The following is a 19,620-nucleotide window of genomic DNA, read 5'->3' as shown; positions in this document are numbered from 1 at the left end:
GGAGACAAAGTTGGTTTTGTTGTAGCAATAGGCTTTGTGAATGCTTGCTGCTCCTGTCACAGTTTCTGGTTCAGTGACCAAAAATGACAACCCGGTAATGGCGTTTTAATTTCCAGGTGTAAGAGTGAAGTGAGAATTCGATTGTTTCCAAAAAGTAGAATGAATTTCCAGTTTTTGGCTTGAATGCAGAGAGGAAAACAAACAAAAAAAAACCTACCTCATTCTTTACCTGTCCGTCTTCCTTGCAGTGGACGTACTTTGTTTGAAAAGGCAGAGCCGGTCTGGTGTCTATAACGTAAGGTGTACCTACCATGTGCCTAGAGCTCCCTCTGCAGTTCAGTTGGGCATTTCCAAAGGGGATGGAAGCATCTGTATCGTTCATTCTTCAGCGGCTACGTGCAATTGAAACGAGCTTTACCAGAAAAGGCATAAAAGCTGAGTTTCATAGGATTTTGGTCCCATCTTTCTTCCTTACCATTCCTGTATTTTGGTGTAAAGAAATCAGTCAGCATCCAGGACTGCCTCCTGCCTCAGAATTAAAATTCTTTTCTTCTTGCAAGCAAGTTCTCACCCTAACAGTAGCTTTATTTACATTGTTTCTGCAACCACATTTCAGCAATCTAGCTCTTCATTTTTACACAATAGTCTCATTTTCACTCCTTTATAGTTTCGTTTTTTAATATAAAACCAGCTGGTATGTACTCTACATTACTTTCCAACTCTCACAAAGATTAGCAAGATGTTTTGTTATTTCTCCTGAATGTGAACAATATTTGGATGTGGTGCCAACTACACAGAGTGACAGCGCATTCTAAGAATGTCCTTAAGTGTGTGTCAGCGTTGATTTGCTGTGCTGCATTATGTAAGGCTGATACACAAGTAGATCATTGACCAAAAATACAGTTAATGCCAAACATTACACTGTTGTGTACGTATAAATAAGCGGTGTCTAAAAAGCAGTGTGCAATATGTTAACCAAATTATCCAAATCCTTAAACTGTATATTTTATAAACAGGAATGTAAAAGTATTTCCATGATAATTGCTAAGTGCTATAAGATGTTTGCATTGCATATGCTAGTGTGTGTTCACATGCACACACACACACATTTTTATATTTATATTTATTTTCCATCATATTCATGATGGAAAGCATCATGAAAGTTAAAAACAGGTATGTGCTTGTAGGTATGGTTCAGGACTCTGGGCTCTCATGCTTGATCACTATAAAATATTCTCTCCTAGTCAAATGTCTAAGAATGAAAGTCAAAACAAATCCTGGTTGATAGTGATTTGGCCATTATTTCTAGAAAAAGAAGCAAATTGAAGGCAAAATAGTGGACCAATGCCAGCACTGCTGCCAAAATACAGGGAGAAGTATTATTCGCTAAGAGGAAACAGTACTGAATCCTAGGCTAAAATTTAGAACATGTGACTTTGAAACGGCCAAAATATTAGTATGTGTGTTGTTTGACATCTGCTTTTAAAGCCCTGGCTGACAGATTCAAAACATTTAATGCTGTGTTGTAGAGTGGGAGGCGCAGGAGGAAGCTGTGCTCGAACAAGTATATGCAAATGCTCTGTTTTACCTGCAAAGGTCTCCTCTGAGGTCTTATATTGCTGTTTTTGTATCACTGAAGTCCTCAGCTGATGAAGACTTGGCTTTTTTTTCCCCTCTTTTTCTTAGCAGAATAACTCATGGAGAGTTTGTGGCCCCCAAAATAACTATCATAGTTGTAGTTGCTACACTGCTTCATTTTGCCTTAAAGAAACACTGTAGAAACATAAGAAGAACACCTTAAAAAGCTTTAGTCTTATAGGTGTAACACTAAAATACTTGCTTCTAGCTATTACTTTTTTCTCTGATTTAGGAAATGGCAAACATTTTGGCACAAAAGCAGCTTCGCTCCATCATCCTAACTGTAAGTATTTACTTTTCAATGTTACTTTTCACTAACAGAGAGAAAAGCAGGCTTGACTTTTGGTGCGTAGAGGTTTTGTCTTCATATGTTGTAATTGCACTGTTATATCTCACAAGATACATTTTGAAGCCTGTGATACACAAGCTAAAGATCTGGTCATTGGGTGGGTTCAAAACTGATGATCAGAACGGGTATCTTTCCAGCCCAATAAATTGTGGTTTCTTCATGAAAATGCAATACTGAATAAAAAATAATACCTCAAGGGTTTTATTCCCATGGAGAATGTGAACTTAATTGTGCAGACTAGGGAATGTCTGAGGCATTAATAGTAAGTTCTCTGTGTTAAGGTTTGGACCTGACGACAGCTATGCAAGCCACACGGGGCTTTCCAATTTGCAAAATGAGTTTCTGTGTTTTTGGTTCTATTGGTGATTTTGTGTCTTGATATCAAGTTGCATACAATTTGTCACCACTTACACAAAAGTGTGGTATATAGTCCAGAGTGAAGTTAATGAATGCAGTGCAAAAGACTTCTGCTGTCTTGGAAAATCACAGGGATTTTGTCTTTGACCTTAGCGCAGAACAGATCTTCAAGGGAACAAGGAGAAATTCTTCTTAAAAGGGAGGAGTTCAGTATCTGTCATGAGATATCAGTGTAAACAAAACCAAACAAGAAACAAACAAACCCTTGCCCTTTCTCACTCACTGTCATTATTTTAGTGATGCATTAAAAACAAACAAAATTACAAAAACAACAACAACAAAACAACAATAAAACAAAACAGGGAATTTGTTTCAGAAGGCATGTTTTTGCATTGCTTGTGTTTATAAAAATTTGGTATAAGCACTGAAGAATGTTATCCTTATGTTCATATACTGTCATAAAATGCTCAAGTACTTTTTGGCAGACAGATTCTTTTATTTCCTGGAGCTGTACAATATCAATTTTTGTATCCATCTCCTACATGATGATTCTTCCCTTATGTATGCCCTGAGATGTTTAGTTATACCTTTGCCTGTTTCCCCTGTAGAGCCAGTGTGTGTGTGTGTGTGTGTTTTGTGTGAAATTGTCCATCAGCTTGGTAACTGCTGTGTGTAGCCCTCTATTGCATGTATAAGGTATTGTACACTAATGCATTTCCAAGCCATCTTCCTCATATCGAACAAAGTTGGATTGCGGTATGATGTTGGCTGCTGTAGCAGTAGCGCTGTTGTATCATTGTATCTACTGATCGTGTTGGCAACTTGAATACTTTACACTCAGGGAACTACTTAAATATTTTCTGAATACTTTTTTTTTTTTTTTTAAACAGAACTCTAATGTTCTTGCTAAGGAGTTAATTTTTCTTCAGTGGCTCACTCTGTACTTTTTTTTTTTTTTTTTTTTTTTATTATTTCACTACTTCTCATACATGCACAGGCTCTATCTAGTGGCTAAAAGAAGAAAGCTTCAGTGCATTATTACTGTAAAGTCCTGCCCCTTAGAATTTCTTATGAAGCCTGTAGTTCAGATGAATACCTAGATCAGTAGTGCTGGTTTTGGTTTAATTTTTTTCTGGAGTATACATACACCATTGCGTATCAACACGTTCTTTCAGAAATGGAAATACCAGAGTTCACCTGCTGGGATTTTCTGATATGGTGGTGTTCACTGGAGTCTGCCTTTCTTTTGCAGCATGTTATCAGGGCACAGAGGGCCATAAATAATGAAATGGCACATCAGCTTTATGTTCTCCAAGTACTTACCTTTAACCTTCTGGAAGACAGAATGATGACAAAAATGGATCCACAGGATCAGGTAAGCATCTGACATAACCTGGTCAGAACAGGGACAGGACAGCTACTAGTTGCTGTGCGTAAAACTCTTCATGGAGGAAAAGACACTGGCAGGAATTCTTACCCAATCTCTCTTACTTGGGTTGTGATGCTGGATTTTGTTTTCTGGCTGTTGGAAGATGAACTGGCTATTGCGTTCCATGTGCAAAAGTACAGCAAGATGGCCAGGCCTTTCTCCTTAGCACGTAGCTTCATGAACTGAGTTTGGTGTCATCCTGAACTGGTACCTCGTGCGTATCTCCAAAGACTGTCTGATACGGTGTTGTTATTATAGATGGTGGGGTGGTTATCACTGTCTGGAGGCATGTCCAGTGACGTGTAACTGCAGTAAGTCCTCTCTTGCCCATTCCCTTGTCAGCAGAAATAGTCACCAGAAGAATCGGAGTACTGAGCCATTTTGATTTAAGTCAGCAAAGTGCCTAAATACCAGCTTAATTTGAAGTGTGTGTGATGTGATCTCTTGGCTTCTGTGGTTTTGTGTCTGTGGTTAAAATTAAGTGTGTAGTTAGTGGCCTTGCTAACATGGGTCCTGCTTCTGGAAGTCAACTCTTACACATTTCTGCATGAACCCCACAAATATGAGACCTTTGGAAAATGGGAACCACAAAGTCATTCTTGCTGATGACCTTCGAGTAAGAAGGTAGGGAATTTAGATAAAGGTTGGGCAATGGAGGGAATACAGCATTTTCAAACAGCCTTGTGGTATTGGTGGTTAAAGTGAGAGGTCAGCTATTTTAACCGTTTTTTTTTAATGTTTGTTTGAACCCAGGCTCAACGGGATATCATATTTGAACTGAGAAGAATTGCATTTGATGCAGAATCTGAACCTAACAACAGTAGTGGCAGTATTGAGAAACGCAAATCCATGTATACGCGAGACTATAAAAAACTTGGATTTATTGTGAGTATTTTTGGATGGTGGGACACTGGAAGTGGTTGAATGCATCTGTTGTAGTACATTATCTAATCAGTCACTTTTCTTATTTGACCTTTGGCTATTAGGAGTATAGAATAATTTCTTCATCTTTTTGCAGATCTTTTTTACCCCAAGGGGTTGCTTTATCAGAAGTTAGGATTAATTGGAAGAATAACTATCTAATGTGGAAGAACATAGTTTTGCATGACATGTCATAATTAATTTAACTTAATCAAATCTTGGATGAACAAGCATTGTCTAACAGATCTGTGGCAGACCTGTAAAGCTATCGTACTCTGAGTAATAATGTGGACTGATGAGCACAATAAATCAGAGGTAGGATGCTATCTATAGCATTTATTTGTAGCATCTTCTGTCTTGGTTGTTTGAAGTCTTTTCATCTGTGAGTAGAGGATTCAGAAACTCCCTCTTAGACCTACTCAAACCACTTAGAGTTCTGGTCTTGGCTGAAACAACACAATCTGGCTGAACTGTTGCATGCATTTATACTAATGAATAATGTGTATTTTTTTCCCCTCTGGAAGCAAAGGGAAAAAAAAAAAAAACACATGCATGCACACTCTGCAATCAGTATCTTGATTTATTGTTTACTCTAGATTAGTATGCAATTTTCTTTCTTCTTAGGTAAAATTGTATACTTTGAATGGTACATGATTGCTGTTGGCCTGGCAGATAGACAGTGCATGTGGTACAGTAGCCACAGCTAGAGGCAGGGTGGTTTCAAACACGGGTACAAGCTGAAGCTTGCTGTGCAGTTTGAGTGCTCGGCTCAGCTCTGTGGCATAGAGCTCAGGATTACCCAGTTCCTCTGTGGTTTAGGGAGGAGGTGTTCTGGGTTCTGATAGTTGTTTTCATTACTCATGAGTGAGGAAAAATTACTGCTGTATCAGTGCTGTTGCATCTGTAAGGAGCCTTAAGTAAGGGGAAAGAAAGGAACTTGGCATTATAAGCATGATAGTAAAATCAATGCTTTGAAGAAGCTTTTGAGTCTCAATAGACAACAACAACAAAAACTATGAATCTGTTTTCTGTTTCTATGTAATAGAAGACCATTGCTATCTCAGCTTTTAAGATTGGCAATTCCTATGTGAGATGAGCAGAGGACTTTGGGCCCTCAAGGCTAGAACTAAAGGAAAATGCATGCCATGGTTTAGAGATAAATGGCTGAATGTAGACCCTCAAACTTGTGGTGAATGAGAACAGAGATCGGTTCTTGCAGACCTTCCATTGTACATGGTGGAAAAGCAACCACTGGCAAGTAAGAAATGGTGATAAACATAGTTCAGGGCAGGGGGCAAGAGGGAATGCTGAGGTATAGTGAAGTCATTGTGCATCTGTACATACAGAGATTATGGCACATGGAAGAATAAAAGAGGTCAAATTTAAAATAAGTGTTCTCTAATTGTGGTTGATCACTTTTGGATATTAGCTGTGCATTCCAGTTTTATCACAGAATCACAGAATTTCTAGGTTGGAAGAGACCTCAAGATCATCGAGTCCAACCTCTGACCTAACGCTAACAGTCCCCACTAAACCATATCCCTAAGCTCTACATCTAAACATCTTTTAAAGACTTCCAGGGATGGTGACTCCACCACTTCCCTGGGCAGACTGTTCCAGTGTCTAACAACCCTTTTGGTAAAGAAGTTCTTCCTAACATCCAACCTAAAGCTCCCCTGGCGCAACTTAAGCCCATTCCCCCACGTCCTGTCACCAGGCACGTGGGAGAATAGACCAACCCCCACCTCGCTACAGCCTCCTTTAAGGTATCTGTAAAGAGCGATAAGGTCGCCCCTGAGCCTCCTTTTCTCCAGGCTGAACAAGCCCAGCTCCCTCAGCCGCTCCTTGTAGGACCTGTTCTCCAGGCCCCTCACCAGCTTTGTCACCCTTCTCTGGACCCGCTCAAGCACCTCGATGTCCTTCTTGTAGCGAGGGGCCCAAAACTGAACACAGTACTCGAGGTGTGGCCTCACCAGAGCTGAGTACAGGGGGACGATCACCTCCCTAGCCCTGCTGGTCACACTGTTTCTTATGCAAGCCAGGATGTGTTATGAGATGTTGAAGACACTCAGATCCCACTGCTGTCGCTGGCACTCCTGAAAGTCTTATCTTGCTTTCTTAGAGGTGGAGCTGGAAAACTCTGTCTATGTAATAAAGCATCCAACATAAGCTGAACCATGTCTAGCACACAGATCTGAATTCTAGTCCTGTTTTTCTGCTGCTTAACATGGAAAGACTAAAGATCAATAGGGTTATGGGCTGACACTTGTTCTTCCAATGCTTCTGTTTGTCCCACAGGATATATTTTGATTCTGCAGAACTGAAGTCATTATTAACAAAAGCATGTTTGAAATGATAACATTGTACGGAAGATGCTTGGTGTGAATCAAAATGTGTTGCTGTCTTGTCTGAGTTTGCAGGAACTCATGCTGTGCGTGTGCAGCAGGGATGTCTCTGTTATCTTCATTACTCTCATTTGGGCTGTTCATTGGGAAGCCTACAGAAATCAACAGTTGTCAGGGGTAACAACAGCAGTTTTGGCTATGTAATTCTGATGCCTTTCCGACAGGGAATGACGATTAAAGTCTAGGAGGGAATGGAAACTGGGATCAAAACAATTAAGAAAATGTGGAAGGATAAATAGAAGGAAAGCATAATGGGAGGTCAGAAATACAGGCAAGTGAGGTTTTCAGAGTGCCATGATAAGGGTCCTAATGGGAGGCAGGTTATTCCCCTAATAGAATAATGAGGCAATGCACAAATAATAAATATGTTAATTGTAAAGTGTGAGGAGAGTTACTCTGCTCTTGAGCAGAACTTTTTCATGGAGCTGAGAATACAGGTGACTCTACATGTATGACTTTTCCCATAGCTGAAAAGGAATTGGACTTTCCTCGCAGAGCTGGAGAAGTGCCTGTTGTAGAGCTCAGGCTGGCTCTCAAACAGTGAATCTGACTGAGCCTCACACAGGGGCTGTGTTCTGACTGGCCTCCAGTTAGCCTATGGCTGTTGTTACCCCATCTACTTCTTCTAACTCTTAACATGAAAATGTCTTCAATGCTTTTGAAGAGTGCAGGTAGAAGGATACATAAGCAAACTGAACTGTGCCCTGAATAACGGGAGGTTTCTCTTCCTCCTCTTTTGGCTGTCTAACACGAGAAGAAACCCAGCCAAATTGGTGGCTGCCTTCCAATTCTGCCTTCATTCCACTGGTGGTAGTGGTCAGGATGCTAATTTCTTGATCTGACTGTATGTTCTTTCCAAGGAGGAGAGCAAAACCATGTCTAGCCATCCAGTTGTTCCTGGACTGCTTGTCTTTCTGTATGGGAAACGCAGGAATTCTATTCATTTTTCTTGGCCACATGAAAAAGCTTTGCCACATTGCAAACGTAATGTCAACAAAAGAGAAAGTCCAGACATGGTTTCAGAAGTTTACAATACCATTTGTAAAACTACATAGTTAGAAACCTATATTCAGTTAAAGCAACCACAGGGCCTTTCCAGATGGTTGAGATGTTCAGTGTGAAGTTTATTATGGGTAAAGAGATTTTCAGATGAGATAGTTTTCAAGAGATTTACTAAAATACTGACAAATACAACAAAAGATGACCCAATTAGGAGATGTAAGATACATTTCACCTTATTGAATTATTTTTTTTTTCACCTTAATGATTTATTTTTTCTAGGCAATTGCAAATTAAATAGCTTGAGTTTCTTCTTTCCTTCCTGCCTTAAAATCTCTTTCAGCAGTTTATCTATGGCAATTCTTGTAGTAGAAGTAGAGTTTTGTAGACTTGCAAATAATAATGTAGTTTTGTAGTGGAGATAGCTAATAGATAAAGGTACAAGTGTTGGTAATGATAAAATTGCTCTTGAAATTGCCAAGCTCTTCAGTTTTGTAGAGTTCACTGCATGTGAAGCTTCAAAAATCTTATTGCATTTGAGTAAACTTTATTCCTATAACTAAAGTAGGCAACAGCTATACATAATATCAATTTCTTGAGTTATATTTTCTCATAGTTCTGTAAATATCATTAACTGTCTGTGATAAGTTGTAGTGAATGTGTTTAAAGTTAGAGGTAGATCTAACCAAATTCTAAGAAATTTAAATAAGTTAAAAAGTAAAGAAAAACTGCTTGAGGTTTTTTCATTTGTGGTGTGTAGAACTTTTTTTTTTTTCTTTTGACTTCAATAAAATGTAAATTGTTTGTATGCATGCAAAAATTGATGCAAATGATAATGATTTCTTACTCTTGCTGGAATTTATTAGTATAGACAAATAAAACGGACATTAGTACAAGAGATGGGAAGCCAGTAAGGACTTGTGTGACAAAATATGACAATTAAAAGTGAAATTTTAGAATGATCTGTAGTTCTTGTAAAGGTAAACATGGGCTTAACTTAGAAAACAATTGTGGTGGTGATGTAAGAGTGAACACACACTGAAATCTCCTGATGAAACAGATCTGGGAGATATCAAGGAAACAATCACCATGTCATACACCAAATTAGGTGACCTCTGGGAGCAGAGACATAGAAATGTAATTTTATTCAGTAGAACTAAGTACAAAGGTGTTAATTTAGGACTACTGGCAAGAATTTATTCTGCAGGCAATTCAAAATCTCATCTGTTGGAAAAGGCAAAAATAGGGGAGATTGTGCACTGTAGTTGCAAAAAAAGTCAAATGTTAGCCTAGAATATATCTGGAAAGTTAGTTTCCTAGCAGCTGAACTGCTAAGAACATTTTCTGTGTTTTGGTGACATCATTTAGAGCACTGCATGATTTTAATTGCTTATGCAGTGATTTGGGACTGATTGAATTTAGGAAAAGTGCATAGAGCAAGACTTGTGCAGCGATAAGAGAGATGTCTTACAAGAGGTGACTTAAAAAAGTTGCCTTGCTTAGTCCACCAGGCTAAACACCATGGAAATGTCATGTTCACACATGCTGAGAGGGAGGCAGTCATATGTAAGCTAAAAGGCAGTGATGGCAATGCATTTAAAGAAAATATGATTATTTTTTAATTGGATTGATGGGGACAAATTTCATTAAAAGTTTAAAGATGGAGGTTGATCCTTTATGAAAGGGATCCTTTATGAAAAGGATCAACCTGGAAAGGATCGCTGTCAAACACAATACTGTGTTTGACAGTGGTGGATCCAGGAAAAAAAAAAAAAAAAAACATATACAAAGACTGGGAATAAGGTGAGGGGGTTTATTACAGAGGTCTGAAGGAAAACATGAATAATAGGATGAATAATGACTTTATGTGCAGCATATCTGATTTGTTAGACATTACAAAAACTTCCTAATATAAGCTATCTATAATAGATACTTTAGAAGGGTTGTCATGCAGAGATCTTTAGAAAAGAAACTCAACGTATAGTTAAGAGTAATTAAAGCATACTCAGTTCTTCCTTAGGCAGAATGTAGGCCTGATAAGCTGATGAGACTTTTTTCAGACTTGGCTCCCCCGCACCTCGCTCCCCAATCTTCATGCCCCAGATGAGTAACTACTTCGTTTTTTTTCTTTTGATCTTTTTCTTAAAAAAAAATCCTTTGTTTCACAGCACAACTTCCAAATAGTGCTTTGAAGATTAAAAACTATTAAGTTTCCTCATGGGTCCTGTGGTGCTCTTCATAATCTCTTTGAATAGTTCCCTAGCTGAAGCCTAGAGATAGTCCCCATTTAGAGATAAGGGGGAAAGTTTTTCCCCCAGACGTTTCTGGCTGAGGAAAGATGCTGAACACTTTATTTTTTTCAGAACACGTTCTTCCTTCTTCAGTTACACCCGTGTGACTGTTACTTTCTGCAGAGCAGAGCTGGGAGTGTCAAATCAAGTATTTGCAAAATTACGAATATAGTGACTGTCTTACAGAAGACTGTGTAAGGTGCAAGTTGCCTTGTCATTTCTTGACATAGCTTTCTCACCAGGCTAAGTCCATGGTTGTCCTAACTGAGAGGCTTGGCCTGAGATGTAAGTAGTCTCTCTTCCACCAGCAAAGGGGAATTATTTGTTCAGGACATTGCCTTTGCAAGCACAAGCCATCTATCTGTTAGAGTGACTGTAGTGAGTCAGGATTTTTTTCCCTGAGCAGGTGAGATTGAGTCATTCATGAGATCTTGAAGGATTTGAGTAGTCATTTGCAACTGTTCCGTTCATACCTTTCTAACATTTACTCCTCTTGGTGTCAGTCATTAGGCAGCGATAAGAAGTGTTGCATTGTTTATCCTTTGGTGAAGCTTCACCTACAGTAAAGGTCATGCTTTCTTACATTCAGATTCCACTGTTGGATTTGGCAGTGGCAAAGGAATGCCTTCAGAGTGTCGCTGTGTGTCAGCCTAGATCAAATCCTTTCTTTAAGCTTGAGATGGAGAAGCTTGTAGTCTGTAGCTCAATGAGAGAATGGCATAGATAGAAGGTTTTCTGCACTCCTGAAAATTATTTGTAGCTTTCCATCCTCCACTGTTTTCTCTACCATCACAACCCTCTGTTTCCATATCTACTGTTTCAAAACTAGTGAAATAATTTATTGCTGGAAAAATAATCAGTTTGGGAAAAAAATCTTTTGCTGAGCTATTCGAATAGGCTGCTTTGCCCTGAGACAGAAGTGACTTAGTTTAGTGACTGTATGTAGCAATGGCCCCCTCTAAAGTAAAGTCCTTTGTCCTTTATTACTGATAGCTAATAATTAAGCACCATGAAGCATTGCACTCCTCCTTCCTCCAAACCTTTCCAAGTGCCTGGCTTTGACTCTTTCCTCACACTTTTACCGTGCATCCCTCTACTTAGCTTCTGTCCACTCAACTCCTGGTTTCTAGTCATTGGTTTTTCTCTAAGCCTTGAAGACGAGGCCCAGGAATAATGCCCAGGACAGGCATCACCTTCAGGGGAAAAAACAAAACAAAACCCATACTTGCGAAATTCAGTATATCCTGAGTTTTTTTTTATAATATGACCAAATATAGTCTACATTCCAGAGGAATCTCAAGCCTGGCACAAAAACAAGCCTTTTCCTAAACTAGAACCTCTTCTTACAAAGTGTGACTGGGATGGAGTTCTTCAGCAAAACAAGTGTGTAAAAATAAAGTTAATAAGAGCAATGCAGTGTTTAATAAAACACTCCTACAGATGATCAAAGATTCTGCTAAAACCTAAAGGAAGTGCTAAGCATTCAGTCCAAACAAAGTAGTTGTAAAGTATCAGAAGCAAAAGAAAGTCTCAAAATGGAAAGTGTCAGATGACTGTGCCACCTGTGGCTCAGATTAGTTTCATATGCAATTAAACATCTTTATTGTTTCTGTTTGCTTTCGACATCTTGCTTCCCTACTGATTTATACTGTTCCTTTGCATTTCTGGGATAATGAAGAGCTTTCTGAAGCATTTCTCACTTGAGTGTTGAGCTTCCCAAATAAACCTCTGCCTTTCAGAACACTACATGTTTTCCATGGAGACTTTGATAGAAAAATCATGCAGTTGTTTCTGTCTGCATCCAGTGGTTTAGCGAAAGCGTTGAAGTATTTTTTACTGTTGATGATGCTTTTCGTTTTCTTCCAGAGAGGTAAAGGATTATACCTGGAAAAACATCTACAGATGGGTTTGACTGTGACTTAATGTAGGTATTATCAACATGGCTTAAGAGATCATTGTTTTGACATTAAGAAAAAAAAAAAAGTTTTAGAAGTAGCTCAAAACTATAGTGGTAGCAGATGTCAAAGATTGCTGTAAGATGTGAAAGAGAGGATGCGTGGAAACTTTAGCCACTTCCAAGTCAAGTTGTTATTTGGCTGCTTAATATCTGAATTGGAAGGTGCCTGCATGCATTTCTTCATCAGAAGGAGGAAGACTGAAAGGGAGGAAAAGTTGTAGTTCTCCTCTTTGAGGTTTTAAATGTGCATTGGTTAGCTATTTTCAGAAGTTAGTTGTATTTTACTTCTTTTTTTTTATTATTATTTTACTTTTTTATTATTGTTTTTTTTTTCTGTGTGTCTAGGGTGTAAGGTACCTCACAGGTGAGGGTTTCTTGCTGCTTGATACATCCCTAGCTGAGCAACCAAAAGTGGAGGTACTGAAACCTGTACTAGAAAAGTAGACAAAATACTTAAACTACAGGAAAATGGAAAGGGTAAAAGAAATACAAGTGAATGGATGATGTCACCAAGCATGTAATTAAGGGTTTTACTACTGTATACTGACATTTGGAGCACCACAATCAGTAAGCCCAGTTGTTAATTTACTGTATTTATACATCTTGGAATTACTTGGAATAGAGCTGAACCTTGTTTCAACGGAAAGCTTCTACCTAATTTTTAACATCACACAGCAGAGGGCACTAGCATCCCACTAGATGAAGGTTGTTAGCAAAAGTTGTTGAACAGCGCAGTTGCATGCAATTACTTACAGAATTATTTCAGCCTTAGAAATACTAGGAAACACTGTTTTATGGTGTAAATTCGTATTTCTGAGTTGCCAGCAATTGTTTGATGTTTAAGCTAAACGATATGTTTTTGGGAGAATAAAAAGTTACTTAAACTGGCTTGCACATCAGTTTCTCACAGAACTCTAAGCATGATTTCTTTTCTGTCTGTCACTGATGGGATATTTTCTTTCTGAAATACTAGTTTGTTCCTGTGTCTTAGAGTTTATGCAAGACTGATATGCACCAAGACGGGGATACTTTTTCGCAATCTGGATTTTTTTTTTTTTTCCAGCAGTCTCTGCAAATCTGTAAAATATGAGATTGTAAGCATAGTCTAAGGTCTGATCAGAAAAGCTTAGGTTTGATTTGTAAACGTGGCCCAAGTTGACGTTGTGAGTGACAGCAACAAACCATCACTCTGTCTCAAAACTTGAGAGGCAGAAACAGGGCATCCCTGAAGTGCCATGTGCACTTAATCTCATAATAGAGCTGGGTTCTGACAGGAGCCCACAGGTGTGCAACCTGCTGCATTCTTACCCATAAGCACAGTTTGAAATTTACCATTTACCATGCACCAAGCATCCCATGATTGGAATTGTGATGGAAATAGGATTGCTATGTGTTTTTTGTTGTTGTTCCTTGTTTGTGTGGGGGGTTTTGTTTGTTTTTGAGTGAAGGACAGAAGTCACGTTGCAGAGTCCTTCAAGGTCAACTTGCCACTGTGGAAGATACCTTCCTGGTATGACTTAGAGTGGGGTAGTCCCTAGGGTTAGCATTTGATCCACAGTTCTCTTTTGTTGAGCTCTCAAACCACTTTGAGCAGGGCACAGAAGCCTGCTGAGCACGAGCAGGGAACATCTTGGTTGCCCTTCATATGAGTAGGGCAGAGCTGGTGAAGATGGCCTTGAGGTACAGCCCCCAAGGGAGAGGGATGCTTGGCTCTGGCAGTGGCATAGATGCTGCTCTCAGCCAAATGTGATTGCAGTGAGGTGTACAATGGAAAATGACAAAAAAAAAAAAAAAAAGTCTGATGAAGACCATGTTATATGAGCTACTAAGCTTCTGTGAAAGTGGTAGTGTTGGTCTGAGCCAGTGATCGCACAGAAAGAGGTGCCCAGGTCAGACGCATCATTACAGTAACCAAGAACTGGGGGCCAGAAAATCCATATGTTGAATCCATTGTTCTTGTTTACCATGCAGCTGCATGCAATTTACCAGAATTGTTTGTCAGAAGCTACGGGCATCTAACAATCTGCACATTGTTAAAATGAATAAATGAGCCTTTTGCCATGTACTGCTGAATTCCTCTCAGCTTTAGTCCTTCCAAAAGAGAACAGATCAGAAATAAATTAAGAAATAAAGAAAAATAATTTTGATGGGCTGCCAATATGCTTTGACCTTTCCTGTTATCAATGTAAGAATGAAGTTAAAACTATTCAGAATGAAATATCTGTAGTTTTGTGTCGATGTGAACGAGCTGAGTCTGTATAATCACAAGCTTTTTTAATACTTTTTTATAACTTTATGCTTAATATAAGTATTAATTATCATCCTTTAAATCAGTTTCTTAATAATAAGATAATACCAGCTTTTTTTTTCCCTTCCAAAGGGAGAGTAAAAGTTTTTGTTTGTTTGGGTTTTATGCCTTTCCAATATTTTTACTTGTGAAGTTGTAAAAGCTGCTTTTGATTAAAAGAGTATGCCTGTTCTGAAGAAAATCCATTAACGGATATAATGTTCTAATGTAAGCTTAGGGTCATCAGATCATTGCATTTGTTGATGTTTATATTTACTATTTGCGATTTCACTATGTTGTGAAATCTTGTTTGCCACTCACCCACTGTGTGCATTGCAGCTCTAAACTCCTGGGGGCAGGCCAGCTCCGTAAATCTGGATGTGGTAAAGCTTTGAATGATCTCTCTGTTCATCACTAAAGAAGAGTTGTCTTACCACTATTTGCTTTCTAACCCCTTCTCTTAGAGATAGATCTTGGACTTCTTTCTCTAGATGCTACATACTGCATATACCTCAGAATTTGCAAACAAAAGAACTAAGTTGAAGAAACAGACTCCCAGAAACTAGTCAGATATAATGACATCTGTTCTCTTTTGTATTATGGGCTTCATCTGATTCACTCAGGTAGCTGATCGCCTGCCAAACCCTTGCTCAGTAACAAAGTAATGTTAGTTTTGTGAAACACTGTAAATTCAATTTAGTGTTCATTATTACAAATACTTATTTTTCCATAAGCCTATGCAGTTTTCAGTGTGTATGTTGCTTATATGTACATACTGCTTTGCTCCTCCCTCCTCTCATTCCTTGTGCTTCTTTGCCTGTTGTAAGATGTAAAGGATAGTAAATAGAGCACACAAAATGTTTGGATTTTGTTCAGTTATGAAGAATTATAATATGGGTAAGAGATGCTGTCTGAATATACAGTTTCATGAACTCAGGCCTGTAAATGAATTAAGAGATGAGGGGGAGTAGAGCAACTCCTTTGGGAATAATTGATTTTTTTTTCCCCTTCAAATTAAAAACACCTCCATATCTGAATTCTGAATCTTTTGACTCTTTGATACAGTCTGCTTGTTACACAGCCTCTACACAGAAGGCAATCCATATTCTTTTAAAAACTCCTTAACTCTTTTAATCTTCCTACATTTTGGTGCAACTCCATTCTCTTTTTGATGTTAGTCTGGAGGAGCCAGGAGGTATAGCAGAAGAATGCTCAGGCCATACAAAAAGTAGCAAATTTTGCAAAGCACAGCTCTAGCTTTTCATGTTTCACATTCCTGTAGAGGGAGGCAAAGAAAAATGGAAGTTGGGTGAACTGAAATTCCACAGCAAATGGATCCAGTCTTTATTATTATTAAAATTGCTGCACTACTGAAGGCAAATGAGGTATGCTATAGTACAGGCATAGACTAATGTTGGTTTAAGACAAAAGAATGGACTCGAAGGCTTTCAGAGTGTGGTCCTATTTTCCAAACCCTTTTATTTTGATATTTATAAAGCGTGGCTGTTTGTGCTTGAGCTGTAGGAAGATTTGACTGTAGTAAGAGTCATTTTGTATATGGGGATTTAGGTCCAAAGACAGATAAAATATAGATTTTACAGTTTCTTTTAGTACAGATCAGTTGCTGTTCTGTGGTTGTGCCACTCCTCCCATAACAAACATCATATCCTTCACTGGAGCTGCTCATTATGGTATGAAGGATCCCATCAGAGATCCACTCAAGTCTTCTAAGTGATGATGTAAGGGAGAGGCAACTGCAGCAATTAAGTCAGCTGCTTCCCATGTGGTTTTCCTGTAGATAACACATCCTCGGGAAAATTGCAATGATTATTTTTACCATGATGTTACTCAAATCCTTATCTAACTATTTTTTCTTTCTCTTCTAAGGGAATGATGACTGAAAGGTGTTTTAATTAATGTGCTTTAAATTAGACACAAATTTTACTGTAAAGAGGTTAGGTAAAATTGCCTGAAGTGTAAATAAAACAATCAAAAAGATGCTCTTGTCTCAGTCCTATTCTTAGAAAATTCTGTCTCAAGAAGCCAAAGACTTGGCAGAACTTGGTTTTGAGCCTTCCATTTTATTTAATAAAATGGTCAGGAGCTCCTTTTTCTTATTGATAGGCTATGCAACTTGCATGTTTTGGCCATAAGCTAAAATAAATATTTATGTACGCTTGCTAAACATTTTGTATAATTTCATTAACTTTTATACAAAGTGCTTGTTAAATAGCTCTGAACTGTTCTTTAATAAGTAGTCTTTGAAGTATCAGCCAGAACAATTAATGCTTGTACACCAATATACAAACAGTGCCAGCCATTATGCTTAAATAAGAAAAGTCACAGTGTACCTTACTCAGCAGACATAAAACTTACCTGAACTCAAAAAAAGGCTTTTCATGCCTAAAATGGACTTAAGAACATGATGTGTAGACAAGCGAAGATAGGATTGCTTGGGTAGATTTTGATTGTGCCTCGTCTGGCTTCTGTTTAGCTGAAAACATTTAATGTGGGGTTATTTGTAATAGTTTATTGTTATTATTTGTTTACTATCCCTGTGACAACTGTACTCCTATCTTGCATTGGACAAGATGTGATCCCTCAGTGTTGTAGCATCTGTTTTAGATTCTTTGAGGCTTTCAAAGTATTGCCTCTGTCCATAAGGCTTAAGGTCTTGGAATACAAAGCATTAGCTCCATATAACTGTAAAGCTGCAGTATAAGTACTTAGAAAACATGAAGTATTGTGCAAGAACTTTATGTCTTGCTTACAAAGTGTAGTTTATTCATGTCTGAAAAAATGCAGTGTTTGTCTTTTCCCATGCTCTGTTATGTCTTATTTGATGATTTTAGGTGAGTTCTGTTATGTCACCATAACATTCAGATTTTGTCAATTCTGACCACTGCAGACTGAATTCATGACTGGGACAAACATCTAGGGCTGACGCATATGGTGCTGTGGTGCCTTACATCAGATTACGTAGTACCTTAGTTAGATGAGGGAGATTGGATGTTTAAGGTCCCTTCCAACCCGAGACATTCCATGATAAGCGAATGTTAGTCAAATTTTGAAATTTCGATGTGCAGATTGCACTTAGATTTCTTTGTTGTTAAGAATGTCATTTTTGTACTGGTGAGTTCAAACTTGACCTAGAAAGACTGTTGCTTAATGTGTTAGGTATGTTAGAATGAGCTTTATTTATCGAGGATAATATTCACAGTCTACTGACACGTATGGTAAAGCTGTCATAAAAAATGGTAAAGGAAGTAGAAATGTTCAAGTATTTGCTGATGAATGAAGCTGAACAAAGCTAGAGACGTTAAAGTGAAAAATATTACTGCTCTGTAAAAATGCAAGTATAATTTGTAAGTCTTGTGAAAACTATATCCTGTAGAAATACACTGGAGTTCTTTAAATGCAAAGAAGGGTGGGGATGGTATGTGATTTAAATGAGTTGAACAGCATGTATCTTAAAAAAAATTTCTACATATTCTTTTAAGATGTAACAGCTGCTGAGGTTGCAGACATCTGACTCAAGGTACACAGTGTTTTTAGTACTTTATTTTTTAATTCGGTGATCCTGCAGATTAAAAGTCATTCTATCCTAGATTTGTGTTGTAAAATTCAAAAAATTGGCTTTGGAAGAGAAAAAAATGCACATTTGCATATTTAAATAGCTATCAAGGGAAAAACAAATCTGTTTGTTAGTTCTTGCTTTCACTGAATGCATAGAGGTTGAAAATTCCCAAGTCATTGTTAGATCTCATTAAACTGAATGATGGAAGTTGTATGCATCATCTCTTTGAATACAGTGTTGTTAAATAAAATGAGAAAATTACTTCCTCGTTAAGAATTTTAGCTGACTAACTTCACAATTTTTTATGTAACTTTTTTTCGTATTTGTAATTTTTGCGTAAATGAACAGATGAGAACATTTTGCGTGGAAAACTTCAGGAGCATTTACAGAAGGGGTAAATGTTGAGGGTTTGGGCTTACTGATTCTAACGTAAGTTTACCAATTCATAATTCACTGAAAATACAACTTGAAATGTTCCTGCCATTCTGGCTCTGAGCAAACATCCACGTATCTATTACTGTACTTTACGCCTTTGACCTAAGGAAGGTTTTAGTGTAGGTACTCCAGTGATATAGAACCAGGTGATTGCTTTCCTTCCTGGCCCACAAAACAGTGGTTTAGATTTAAAAGCAAAAAGAAAATAAGTAACTGCAAGTAATTCAAGGAAGGAGGTGATCGCTGCCTTTTGCACTATCTTTGTAGCCAGATTGTCCCTTCTTCTGTAAGAAAAAACATGACCAATTCTGAGGGGCATCAGTTTATATCAACACTACTTAAATTGGTCTCTTCTTTAGATGTTCTGAAGTTCTTTTATCATCGGTTCTTCTACAATCCCAATTCCTCCCTGGGAACTCCTGTATTGTTTTTGTCATACAAACCTCAAAATGGAGACATTCAGAATAACGTTTCACATGAACTACACTGGGGTTGGGTAAACAGAAGTTTGCTCTTCCTGTGTGGAACAACAATTACTGGGTCTAGCACTGACTATAAGCAACATTCAGGAATAATTAGCATAACCTGGCAACTGATTTATATAGCTGAACACAGCACTAATGAATAACCTGTGATAGGCTGTCAATATCTGTCAAGGCAGAAATAAGTGAGTTTGTACCTTTAGTAGACTGTGAATTCAGGGAAATAGATGGTTTCTGTGCTTCAGCATAGTCATGTGGAAGGCACTGTTAGGATTAATACACGGAGCTAGCATCGCTTATTCCATTAGTGGTTATCTACAGACAGTGCACCATTACTGTGATTAAGCATCTCAGTGTCAGGACACGGTATTACAGCTGAAATCTATACATCCCTCAGAGATTGCCTTGGAAGCCAAAAGGAAGACAGTGGAGCCATTCAGGATAGATAGAGAGGAAAGCTTTATGCAGCTAGGGCTGCACGAGAATACTTGTT

General features: G+C 38.2%; 1 protein-coding gene across 8 annotated transcripts in view; it reads left to right on the top strand.

The window, feature by feature from the left end:
* Positions 1 to 19,620, top strand: part of ELMO1 (engulfment and cell motility 1) — a 322,098-nt gene that overhangs the window by 121,117 nt on the left and 181,361 nt on the right. For all 8 annotated transcript variants that reach the window (XM_082753916.1, XM_082753922.1, XM_082753917.1 and 5 more), the window contains 3 exons: positions 1,871 to 1,921; positions 3,597 to 3,719; positions 4,527 to 4,658. In XM_082753916.1, coding sequence (XP_082610042.1) covers positions 1,871 to 1,921; positions 3,597 to 3,719; positions 4,527 to 4,658 — 306 coding nt within the window. The remainder of the gene's footprint in view (positions 1 to 1,870; positions 1,922 to 3,596; positions 3,720 to 4,526; positions 4,659 to 19,620) is intronic.

The sequence above is a fragment of the Aythya marila genome, assembly GCF_965140915.1.
Source record: "Aythya marila genome assembly, chromosome: 2".
Taxonomy (NCBI): Eukaryota; Metazoa; Chordata; class Aves; order Anseriformes; family Anatidae; genus Aythya; species Aythya marila.
The sequence above is the reverse complement of the archived record's forward strand: the minus strand, read 5'-3'. Positions and strand labels throughout refer to the sequence as shown.